Genomic DNA, 13071 nt, shown 5'->3' with positions numbered 1-13071 from the left:
ACTATGCTTCTCCTTGCTTTTCTTGATGGTTTAAGACAACATATGTTCCAGCTGGACTACAGGGAACCAGCACAGCCAGAGCAGCCTCACTACGTTGTTGTGTGGGATAACGTCAGCTTCCATCGCGCTGCTCTGGTTCGTGATTGGTTTACCAATAACCCAAGGTTTTCTAATATCTTTCTGCCTGCATACTCTCCCTTTCTAAACCCGATAGAGGAGTTATTTTCGGCATGGCGGTGGAAAGTGTATGACCGAGAACCTTATGTCCATGTTCACCTCCTTCAGGCCATGGAAGAGGCCTGCCTAGACATATCAGTAGATGCATGCCAGGGGTGGATCAGGCATGCAAGAGGATTTTACCCCCGCTGCCTGGCTGGGGCCAATATAGCCTGTGATGTGGATGAGATTCTCTGGCCTGACCCAGACCAAAGACAAGATGCTGAGGTGGGATAATGTTTCTGGTGTGTGTTGTACTGTATAGTACATGAATGACAATGTGCCACTGTACATACATTGGTTGCGTCTTTTGTGTTTATCATGTGACAAGGGTTTTGAAGGGGAGAACCATAAGCAACCTATTTGTTTTGGAACTATTGTTTTGAATTAATTGTACCAGTGTGCAAAACTCTGTTGTAGTGTGTGTGTTTTTGAGGGCTTGTGTTTGATGTCTGTGGGCAAAGTTTGGTTTTTCAGCAGGAGTGAATAGTTTTGGGTGTAGAGCTTCATTTTGACCTGGAAATAGGATGTTTGGGAAATTGAGTGAGATGTTATGGATTTGTGTTTACTGTTGTGAGGATATGAGGCGTAGTTTCAGGAAATGTGTTTTAGCAATCGAGAAAAACTGTAATGCCAGATTCGTGTCTCTGTTGTGATGTCAAATATCAATGCCAGATTCGTGTCTCTGTTGTGATGTCAGATATCAATGCCAGATTCGTGTCTCTGTTGTGATGTCAGATATCAATGCCAGATTCGTGTCTCTGTTGTGATGTCAGATATTAATGCCAGATTCGTGTCTCTGTTGTGATGTCAGATATTAATGCCAGATTCGTGTCTCTGTTGTGATGTCAAATATCAATGCCAGATTCGTGTCTCTGTTGTGATGTCAGATATCAATGCCAGATTCGTGTCTCTGTTGTGATGTCAGATATTAATGCCAGATTCGTGTCTCTGTTGTGATGTCAGATATTAATGCCAGATTCGTCTCTCTGTTGTGATGTCAGATATTAATGCCAGATTCGTGTCTCTGTTGTGATGTCAAATATCAATGCCAGATTCGTGTCTCTGTTGTGATGTCAGATATCAATGCCAGATTCGTGTCTCTGTTGTGATGTCAGATATTAATGCCAGATTCGTGTCTCTGTTGTGATGTCAGATATTAATGCCAGATTCGTGTCTCTGTTGTGATGTCAGATATTAATGCCAGATTCGTCTCTCTGTTGTGATGTCAGATATTAATGCCAGATTCGTGTCTCTGTTGTGATGTCAAATATCAATGCCAGATTCGTGTCTCTGTTGTGATGTCAGATATCAATGCCAGATTCGTGTCTCTGTTGTGATGTCAGATATTAATGCCAGATTCGTGTCTCTGTTGTGATGTCAGATATTAATGCCAGATTCGTGTCTCTGTTGTGATGTCAAATATCAATGCCAGATTCGTGTCTCTGTTGTGATGTCAAATATCAATGCCAGATTCGTGTCTCTGTTGTGATGTCAAATATCAATGCCAGATTCGTGTCTCTGTTGTGATGTCAAATATTAATGCCAGATTCGTGTCTCTGTTGTGATGTCAGATATTAATGCCAGATTCGTGTCTCTGTTGTGATGTCAAATATTAATGCCAGATTCGTCTCTCTGTTGTGATGTCAGATATCAATGCCAGATTCGTGTCTCTGTTGTGATGTCAGATATTAATGCCAGATTCGTGTCTCTGTTGTGATGTCAGATATTAATGCCAGATTCGTGTCTCTGTTGTGATGTCAGATATCAATGCCAGATTCGTGTCTCTGTTGTGATGTCAAATATTAATGCCAGATTCGTCTCTCTGTTGTGATGTCAGATATCAATGCCAGATTCGTCTCTCTGTTGTGATGTCAGATATTAATGCCAGATTCGTCTCTCTGTTGTGATGTCAGATATCAATGCCAGATTCGTCTCTCTGTTGAACAGTATCCGGGTTTACACCAGCCCACCAGGTTTCTTATTTGTGTTGCCCTGTAGTAATCCTGTAGGCAAGGGATGCCTAATCCTCCTTTATCTTTGGGAAGCTGAAGTGTTTTGAACTTAAATCTTGGCTTTTTACCCGCCCATATAAATCTTGAGAGGGTCCTATCCCACTCTACAAAGTATCTATCAGGGTTTTCTATAGAAACAGACTGGAATAAGTTTAATATCTTTGGGAGCATATTCATTTTTATGATGTCCACTCTAGAAGAAATGCTTAGATAGACCATCTGCTAATATTTAGCATGATATCTTTTTTAAGTAGGGGGTAGTTGATTTCTTCCAAGCTAGTTATATCCATTGATAAGTTTATGCCCAGATATTTGATAGTTCTTTTGTCCCAGCTTAGTTTGTATTTGTTGAGCAGATTCTGGGGAGGGCTATAAAAGCTACTAAGAACTTGTGTTTTTTGTATATTCAATTTATATCCCGAGTATAGCCCATACTCCTTTAACACTGACATGAGCTCCATAAGTGATTCGGTAGGTTTTGATAAGTAAACCAAAATGTCATCTGCAAACAAGGCCAATTTCTGCTCACTTCCAGTGATATTAATCCCTTTTATGTTCCCATTCTTCCTAATCCTTTCAGCCAATGGCTCTATAAAAATAGCAAATAAGAGTGGACTCAGTGGGCATCCTTGTCTTGTGGACCTTTCAAGCTTGAAAGCATCTGAAAGTTCACCGTTAATCTTTACTTTTGCAGTTGGGCTATTATACAAGGCCCTCAATATAGTGATGATGGACCCATTAAACCCATGGATTTTTTTTTAAAATATGAAAAAAATGTAACTTTTTCCTTCCGTCATACTTCAGAAATATAATATATTAATATTTTGAACATTTTAAAACATTTAAGTTTGCTCGTTGTATTTATAAGATCCTACATTGACGTGCTCCACAATCATTGGTCAGTCATGTTAAAATCCATTATCAGTGGAAAACAAACCTGATCCTCTACTAGAGGCGATTGTGCAATACCTTTTAGACATAACACTCAGCAAACAGTTATTATTAGTTAAAGTCAGTGAGATTTGGAGTGATACATGACACATGACGGAATAAGACACGCAGACTTAGCATGACGAGCCGACGAGGAACATGTACACTGTGAATACATACAGAGGGAAAAGGGGACAGGAGATAAGACATGGACATAACTAAGCACAAACAGAACACGATGGCTGGGGGGGAAAACACACGTGACCAATAATAGTAGACCTGTGCTACATTTGTCCAGCTAGGCAACACATATTTCTGCATAAGAGATACATGAGACACCCTTTAAATAAGCAAATTTCATGTTTAAAACATGGAAATGCAGCCAAAATGGACCATACAATGGCCTCAGTGAACACATCAGCACATAAGTAGAGATAAGGAAACTCAATCACATTAGATATTAATATTACTATGAGTAAATTATATATATTATATATTCTGTTATATGGTTTAAAGAATACAATGTGATAATCACACAGGAGAACGCTGTTTCCAGTTATACAAATTAATTTTATTTCACTATTAAAGAAACCAATTATGTAAATAAAAGCTCACCACAAGAACATCTCCCAACCCAGTCTTACAAAGTTGCAGTTACAATAAAAAATGGGTAGGGAACATGAACTGTTGGTGAGCTAAAAAACAATCCTGGTGCTGATGCTTGTCATTGAACGTTTTGGACAGAGCTCTTGATTGAAATGCCTACCGTTGTGTGTAGGCATTTCGGTCCAGATGTTATGGAGTTCAGTTCAGCTAAGATGTATTTCTAAAGCACCGGATCGCAAAAATAGCCGCTTCTCGGCTGTTTATATTGTAAGGTAAAGACCATACAATATAAGAGAGAAAACCCCCCAACAATCAGATGATCCCCTGTGAGCAAACCCTTGATGACAGTGTCTGTGAAGGTTATCAGTCATCAAGGCCATAGTAGTCTAAGGAGCTTGGAAAGAAAAGCGCCTGGACTTCTTTAAGTTAAAGAAGTCCAGGCGCTTTTCTCCAAGCTCCTTAGACTTGGTGACGGTGGGAAAGAAAAACTCCCTTTTAACAGGAAGAAACTTTCGGCAGAACCAGGCTCAGTGAGGGGCGGCCATCTGCCTCGACCGGTTGGGGGGGGGGGCACAGCTGTTATAACCCCTGACGCAGCATAGCTTCTAATTCTGAAAGATACGTAGATACCTTAAACCTGCACTCTATGCAGGACACCAAGCGATGACACGACTTGCAGTACTATAGGAGTCTATGCAGAAACAGTTTTCTCTCTTGAATCTCTGTAATTTTTTTGCTACTGAGTGTCTGGGTGCAGTCACTCATTTTGGGCCAATTAAATCAAATGAACTTCCATTGTCTAAGTTATAGCCCTATTGAACCTGCGTTAACCAGGTTTAATAGGGAGGGCCAAAGTCGTAGTTGTGCTAAATTTCCTCGAATTCTCCTCGGAGATTTTCGAGTAGCTTCCTTTGTTCTTGAAAGTTCTTTTCCATTTGTCTCATCGCTTCCCGTCCATTCCACATCTTTTTGGTAAGGTCACTAACCATATTTTCTAAGGCCTTATTTTGTTGTTTGAGTATGTCAACTTGGACATCGTAGTTGTTTATCAGATTGTTATGTTCTTCCTGTGAATCATACAGATTTTTCTTGACCTCTTCAAGCTCTCTTTTCATTTCCTCAAATTCATGGCACAACAACTCCTTTTCTCTGTTGGTCACTTCAAAATCATGTTGGGAGTCTTTCTCAGTGGCTTTGGAGATCCGTGATTCTCCTTTCACACCCTCATCGTGTGGTTTCAGTTCTTTTTGAGAATCACCACTCCTTTTGGAAAGCTCCTGGAGGTCCTGTTCAAGAAGTTCGTTATGCCGCCTCAATATGTCAATTTCATGTGCAAAGCATTGGCGTTCCAGGGTCTGTCTGAGCTGTTCACTGTCCGTTGTTTTGTTTTCCTCATTCATGATCCTTTTTCTTTCTTCACTCTCTTGTAACTCTTTAAAGGCTGTGTTTGCCTGATGGAGCTCAGTTTTAACAGCCTGTATTTCCTGTTGCATGTCATCTTTTTCCTTTTCAAAGTCCCTTTTCAGCTCACACATGCGTTTTACCGTCACATCATTTTCCTCTCTTAAAGACTGGTTGTCCTTTTCCATGTCTCCCACTTTTATAACCAAGCCTGTCTTGCTGCTTTGCAACTCTCTGATTTCTGCTTCCATTTCCTGCATCACCTCTTTCTGTTGCTGGATCTCTTTGGTTTTGGAGCTGTTTAAATCCTTTAGAATTTGGTTCCAATATTCCAGCTCTTGAATTTTGAAGTGAATTGTTTCATTCTCTAGTTGCAGGTCTCTTTTCCTCTTGTTTTTAGAGAACCCACTTCGTTTGAAGAGAACTTCAATGTTTTTTTGGAGAATCTTGTTCTCATTTATGAGCTCTCTTTTTTGCTCCTTAAGGTCGGCGTTCTCGACTTTAAGGTCACGTATGGTAGAGTTTTGTTGTTTGAGAGTTTTATTCTCATTTTTCAGCTCTTTGATTTGCTGTTTAAGTTTTTCGTTCTCGGCTCTCATGTTGCATACAACAGGATTTGACAGACTCATATTTCAAATTGAAGTTGATGCTAAATCTCTGTACCAACTAAAAGATTTTTTAAAAATACCGTCAACTGTGTCAGAAACGCAAGTTTCCAGTAGTTTCCTGCCTAGTGAATTCTTCCACTCTCTTTGAAAGACTGACAAGAGTGAGAACCTCTCCCCTATTTATAGGTTTTCGTGTGCTGATGTCATAAAGAAGACCAGAGATCAAAGGGATTCTGGTGAAACGTCACTGTGTCTGGTCTGGGCAGTTCTGAATTGAATAATAACAAAATGACGGGGGGCGTGTCTGGTAGCCATGTGAAGACGTGTTGTACAGGGCTCCTCAATGGACTAACTTGTTTCATAATTCCATTGCTCCAAAACTAACGAACTTTTAACAACAGTACGATAACACGCCCGTGTGCTGCTCTGAGGCACTTTTTACATCTTCAAGGCTACGGTGTACGACATATGAGCAAAACTAGATCGGGGAAAGAGCAGGCCGCAAAAGCCTCGGACCTGTCACGGTTGTTAAAGAGTGGACTCAGGCGCGGAGCTCAGAAATAATGACAGTGCATTTATTTACAGTGCAGCAATGTGACAACAGCTCAAATGTGCAACAATGGTGATAGTGCGTCCCTCCTTCCGTGTAAGCCCGTGCGTGGTAGTGAGTGCCCGTCTCTCCTCCAAGTGCTTCCTTAGTGTCCGTAAATCCTCCGTCAATCCCTGGGTGAACACACACACACGACAGCAGAATGAGTACGAAGATCAGACAGCACTTCAATAACGTTAGCGACTCAAAAACACTACCAGGCTTAGTGCAATACTCCAGCGCTGTCTGTCGCTCAGCCACACCATTAAGTAGCCCTGCTACTAGTTGATTGGCAGCAGCTGGTGGATTGACTGCAGGTGCGGCAGCTCCGGGCGACAGCACTTCCGGGTCGGAGGTAGCCTGTTGCTAGGTTACCTCCTAGCACATCACAGCGGAGCCGGAGGGGAAGACAGGGCGATAGGAGAGACATTTTCACACTGTGGTATCGCAAGATATAAGTGGTTATATAAATATATGAGTATACATAATAGTTATTATTCATAGATACCTACATCCTAAGTTCCTGTTATTCTTCTGAAAGAAACAGAATGAATGTGTTGTTACAATGGTAATGCCAGGAGAGGCAGTATTAGTTCTGTGTTACATTAATGTGTAAGGAAGTGGAAGAAGTGTGTGTCCTGTAGGAGGCAGTAGAAAATGGATGCTCATGTTCTGTACATGCCCTGAAAGTAAGGTTCAGTAAACCAGTGCAACGATACTCCGGTGTAAGGCTCAGTTATTGTATTTTTATTTTTTGAAGATGCAACACACACGCACACAGATATACACACACTGGCAGGTCGACCGGTCAGGGCGCCGTCAGATCCTGACAGGACCATGCTGAGGACAGACCGGAGGCACCACCCCATGACATGAGTGAGATTATGAGAGCTATTGCTAGCTCTGAAAAGACGATATTGGACCGTATCGATTCAAGCACGAAAGATTTATTATTCCAGAGGTTGGGACATATTTTTTCTGCACCTGCATTTTGGTACCTGAATGGCAAGCTCGCAAAGTCATCTGCTCTTCGTTTTATAAGCTGGAATGTTAAAGGTATAAATAATCCGGTTAAACGCACAAGGGCTTTTACTCATTTAAAATCATTGAGATCCGATGTTGTATATCTGCAGGAAACACACCTCCGATCAAGTGAACAAATTCAACTAATTAAACTGTTTCTCTGCTTGTCTGCATTGCCACAAATTGTTCTATTTGGTGATGTATCATAGAACTGTACTATATAGTGTATGTAAGTTTCTGTGTTTGCTAGTAACTACCATCAACCTAAGGTCTCAGCTAATTTATCTTTGCAGAGATGTTCATTTGATTGTAACAGCAGTAGGAAAGAGCAGTAACAAGAGTAGGACAGCTAAGCTAATTATGGCTAAACATTTGGAATTTAGTGAAAGCAAAAATTGACCTTGCAAAGATGGATAGGTTTATTTAGAAAGTCAGCTATTTACATTTAGTGTTCGTCCCAAGTAGGAGATTTTGAATTGAGTCTAAATTGACCGCAAATTTACTTACATCAAAACTTACAAATTTACATCAAAACTTCTGAAGATGCAGGTCTCTGTGCAGCGGCTGAAGTCTGTGGTGTAGAGGGTGAAGAGGAAGGGGGAGAGGATGGTCCCTTATGGTGCTCCTGTGTTGCTGATTACCTTGTCAGACACACAATGTGGAAGACGCACATATTGTGGTCTTCCTGTCAGGTAATCAACAATCCAGGACACTAGAGAAGCATCCCCCTGCATCGCTGTTAGCTTATCACCAAGCACTGGAAAAGTAAAAAAAACATGAACCTCACAGTGCTCGCCGGCTGGTCCGGGTGGATGTAGACACGATTGAGCAGATAGATGATGGCGTCCTGTGAGACGGGGCTGGTAAGCAAATTGAATGGGATCCTGATGTGGTCTGACAATGGGTGAGATCTGGTCCAGGATGAGCCTTTCCAGGGTCTTCATGATGTGGGAGGTCAGTGTCACAGGCCTGTAATCCTGGGGGCCACTGGGACGTGGCGTCTTTGGTACAGGGACGAGGCTTGATGTCTTCCACAGCACTGGGACCCTCTTCAGACTCAGCATGAACAGTTTATGGAAGACTCCACAAAGCTGGGGGGCACAGGCCTTGAGGGGACTCACTCCATCTGGTCCAGCAGACTTGCCTGAGTGGAGTTTCTTCATTTGCATCTGAACCTGGTAAGCATTTAACACTACTACACTGACATACATAATTTTCAATTTAATGAAGTTAAAAATTTGTTGTCTTATTGTCAGTTGTTATTGACAGCAAGATTATTAGAAATATATGAAAAAATGTACATTAAATGGGAAGTTCAGGAGCTGAATCAATGACAGTTTTTTTTTTCAAATGAAAGTGACAAAGGTGCAGATTCATACATAGATGCTGTCATATTAACAGATGTTAATGTGTGAAAAGGGCTTTAACCCTCCCATTATGATGTGGGTCGAGTTGACCTGATTTAAAAATGTAAAAGGAAAAATTGTTAAAAGTACTTTTTAATACAAAATTGCTGTTTGGCTTAAAAAATGTAACCAGCTTGTAAAATGAAACTGGTTTACCTGGCAGCCAGAGTGGAGGCTAAAGGCGACTGAAACTACTTCTTTCTTTGCAACTGTGAGACATATTATACACACACACACACACACACACACACGACAGTAATGCTTGGCCCAGTGAAATTGAATGCTGATTGAAAGTACACCTTAATTATCAACTAAAAGCAAAAGAGAAAAAAAACATAAGTAATATTTTTTAAAGACATTACTGAGAAACTTTCCAGGATTCGCCAACTGATGCATCAGTGGGTCTGAATTTCCAGTGCAGTCTCTCATCAAGTATGTTAAAATTGATGATAAAATTCAACAAAACTACAGGGAAACACTCTGGAAGATTCTGCTGCTGCTCATTTTTCTCCAATTCCAACCAGAAGTGCCACCAAAAAGCAAAGGTTTCCCAGAAGGTACACAGCGATCAGGCAACTGTCACCTTTGACCTGACAAAAAAAGTAAAATTATATTAGAAATACTCCATCTTGTGGCAATCAGTGATTGCTTGCTTTTATATTTCTTTCAGCTTACCAATGCTGATTCCATTTGATCAGCAGTATCATCTGAAACCCAGAGCAAAGAACAGTGAAATATTGCAGGGCACATTAACTGAAGTGAACTAAAGCAGTCAGCTATGTTTTTAATCATTTTATTTATACAGGTTGAGTTATGATATTAGTTTTAAGCTTTAACAGAAGAAGAACAATTTGAAATCAATTTAAATAAAATTGAGTCGAGTTGAGTAGTTGTGGTGATTGAAAAAAAACAAAAAAACAACAACTTTCAGAACGATAACAATGTGCTGGAAGCTCTATGTAAACATTTAGCATGTCAAGTTGCCATTGGTCATGGAAAGTGTGTGCGGCACGGGGGGGTAAAACATTTTTTAAAAATCACCAAACATTAACCAGTTTTTGTAGACACAAAGAGGTTGTGATCATATTTTTTTTTAATAATTTGTGTGACTGAGCCACACATTGAGCCACAGCATTGTCAAACTACACGTGTCCAAAATTGGATAGTCTCAGTTGAGACAATTCAATGCAAGTTCTCTCTGATAACATTAGGTTGGTGGTGCATGAGCTGAGCCTTCGTGTATAGTATTCCCAGAGTATTTTCATGCATTTAATAAATCGAAAGATAAAGATTCCTTTGTCGCTGTACTTCAGCACAGTTAAAGTGTAACAGCTTTTGTTCCAGCAGACTACCATTGAGACATTCTTACGCGTTTTCACTCATCAATTCATAAATACCAATATTGTCAGGGTCCTGGGACTGGGCGACCCAGGATCCCTGAGCAGTCATGTATTATATTATTATTATTATTATTGCTGTGTATTTTGGTGTTGCTCCCCCTTCCCTGTGCTTGTGTATATGTGTGTGTGGGTGGCTGAGCACTTGTTTATAGGCGGCGTCAGGCCTGGAGGGTGTGGCCCTGCAAGGGGACTGGCCACACCCGAAGCCACACACCTGCTGCTGATCAGGCCTCGTCGGGGGAGCTACTTAAGAGAGTCTTGGAGCTCCCACCGACGCGGGATCATTGCTTGGGACTCCACGTTAGTTACCCAGTTTAGGTTTTGGTCGTGTAGTGTATGCCTGCCATTGTTCAGTGTCCTGACTGCTGCCGCTATTGTTTCCCGCAGGAGGAGCGTGGAAGGCTTAAGGAGCAGCGAGCACCGGGAGTGCAGACACGGGAGCAGAGAGCACTTGGAGGACACGACACGGGAGTCTGGGGAGAAACACGGGGATTTATTGTTGTTTGATATCACCCTCTGTAAATAAACACTGTCTATACGTAGAGCACCGCGCCTGGGTCCTCCTTCCCCACTCCTTCCACGGTGTGCCATGCCGTACCGTGACAAATATTTGATGCTGCTGTGTTATACACAGAAAATCTTGTGATACAGTGCTGTTTATTTTACCCATCCAACCACATTCTGAGGTGTACAGGGGTTATACTCTTCGCTCAGTCAGCTAAATGCTGCTGAACTGATCAGGTGGCTCTTCACCGTGCAAATGGACTGTTGGGTCTAGATTGGTTTTTGTCATTAAAGTGTATATGGGTAGTGATGATTTTTTCCTTCATCACTGAAATGCAAAAAAAAAGGCTTACCTCTGTGTTTAACTACCCAATCATGGACCTCCAAAATGATGATGAAGAGAACTTCCCAGGCAAAGAAGCCACCCATCACTTTCAATAGCCACCCATCATCACTGTCAATCCTGTCCAGGCCTGTAAATATGGCTGCCACTGTGTGACACAAAGAAGCAGGCATTTTAAGACGAGCAGCATGGGTGACAGTGTGTCTGCTATTGAAAATGTTAGCATATATGCAAGATGGTAGAATGAAGTAAAACACAAGCTTACCAGCTATAGATTTTATTACCACCGCATTTAAAAAATGTGTCCAGTTGAACAGATACCTCCTATCAAAGAAAAGAGAAGAACTATAAAATCATCAGCTTCTGAAGTTCTTGTCTAAGATTTCTCCTGCATCCAATTTATGAAAACAAGTATCATTACTGAACATACAATTTTACTAAATCTATATTTCACTTAAAAAATATTTCATTTACTGAGTCTGGCCTCCAAAGCTACAACCAGGCTATATTTATTAAAAGTACCATTATTACTAAGAGGAAGGAATAACTTTCACGAGTCATGTGCAAATTAGTTTCCTACTTGGTGTTTCAGTGTGAAAGTGTGCTCTGATAAAGCACATGCAGGCTACACTTTGCAAAAGTTTGAAATTTTAAAAACTTTTATGGCTGAAGTATGAATACAACTCTTAGGGTTATCAAATAACTTTATAACCTCACTTTGCCGCGTGAGCAGTGCATTTAGTCATTAAGCATGTACTGCCCCATTCCTTTGGTTTATCGTGTTTTCAAAATTTGTTAAATAATTGTAGAGAAAAAAAAAGTGAGGCCATTTTTAATTTTTTTTTAAATAATATTTGAACAGAGTATTCTTAAATGTGTATAGGCATGATATAGTATATTAATTAAACACACACAGATGGATACATACAGGTGATGTTGTGGTCCGCAGCGCAGCAAGGCCCCGATAGGCTGGATGAGTGAGAGGATCATAACCAGGCACCCCAACACTGGATGTGCTCCCTGGATACCAAACACATTAACAGTGCTAATCATGGGGCATAAATATCAGTCTGAGAGCTGAAACACACAACTAAAGAGTGCTTAATGAATATCAAGAGAAAAGAAAAAAAAAACACTTTGAAGGGGTATATTAATCTTGCCTGTGGATGCAACTTGCAGACTGGAGGAGATAAGACATGGACATAACTAAGCACAAGCAGAACATGATGGCTGGGGGGGAAACACACGTGACAGAAGGAATGGGTCACAAGGGAAAAACATGGAAACGAGACGGGAGAAAAGGACATTACTGAAATACATGAAGGGCCAGGGCTGGGACAGCCAACCAGTCACAGACAAAGAGCCACATCATACACCTGGGCACACATGAACATCACCCATCCCTTCCTCTGTCCTGCGTTCAGTTTAGGGTATCGAACTCAGGACCCTAGCCTCATCAGGCCGGGGTCTTTGTGTGGAGTCTGGATGTTCTCTCGAGCTTCCTCCCACAGTCTAGGGACATGCAGTTAGTGGGGGTCTTCTCGCCCCGTTCACATTCACACAGAGATGAATTGAAGATCACCTTGTGGTTAGTGCCTTCTATTCGATGTACAGACTGAATAATAACACCTTCTAATTAGTTCTGTCTCCTATTGGTGCTCTTCTACGAGTGATCAGTGCTTGATGGCTTACTAAGCTTAACTTTTTTCCACAACATTGATAACAAACACACACAGAACAACAACAACATATGTTATCTAAAAAAAACTTGATTGGACCAAAGTTTTGATGTTCATCCTACATGTTTATTGAGATTGTCTAATGTCTGCGACGGTATCTTCTCCCACGTCTGCGGACACCCGAGGCCTTGTGGGGTCTCTTGTGTCTGCGAACGGGGCGAGAAGACCTCGCATGTCTGCGTCTATACCTGCGTCGTGGCATTGTCCAAAACGGCGGTACCTGCTCCACGTCACGGGTTCTATTTATGGACTCACCTGGCAACTTTAGTGATGTCACTGCTGATGTTGGCA

General features: G+C 41.3%; 1 protein-coding gene and 2 long non-coding RNA genes across 3 annotated transcripts; 1 reads left to right on the top strand and 2 right to left on the bottom strand.

The window, feature by feature from the left end:
• Positions 1–6330: 6330 nt before the first annotated feature.
• Positions 6331–6727, bottom strand: LOC146564873 (uncharacterized). Its single transcript, XR_014894446.1, has 2 exons — positions 6584–6727; positions 6331–6499 (listed from the first exon to the last, which is right to left on the bottom strand). It is a non-coding gene; the product is annotated as an uncharacterized LOC146564873 (long non-coding RNA).
• Positions 6728–7156: 429 nt separating this feature from the next.
• LOC146564871 (ferric reductase 1-like) lies at positions 7157–12217 on the bottom strand. Its single transcript, XM_085292666.1, has 5 exons — positions 11970–12217; positions 11307–11365; positions 11052–11189; positions 9470–9501; positions 7157–9384 (listed from the first exon to the last, which is right to left on the bottom strand). Exons 1-5 carry the CDS (start codon positions 12092–12094, stop codon positions 9295–9297), a joined length of 444 nt encoding a protein of 147 aa, XP_085148792.1. The 5' UTR covers positions 12095–12217; the 3' UTR covers positions 7157–9294.
• LOC146564872 (uncharacterized) lies at positions 9352–10736 on the top strand. Its single transcript, XR_014894447.1, has 2 exons — positions 9352–10494; positions 10582–10736. It is a non-coding gene; the product is annotated as an uncharacterized LOC146564872 (long non-coding RNA).
• Positions 12218–13071: the final 854 nt, after the last annotated feature.

The sequence above is a fragment of the Mchenga conophoros genome, linkage group LG11, assembly GCF_057382185.1.
Source record: "Mchenga conophoros isolate Kocher_MC1m ecotype Shallow Benthic linkage group LG11, M_conophoros_male_GT1.1, whole genome shotgun sequence".
NCBI classification, from domain to species: Eukaryota; Metazoa; Chordata; class Actinopteri; order Cichliformes; family Cichlidae; genus Mchenga; species Mchenga conophoros.
The sequence above is the reverse complement of the archived record's forward strand: the minus strand, read 5'-3'. Positions and strand labels throughout refer to the sequence as shown.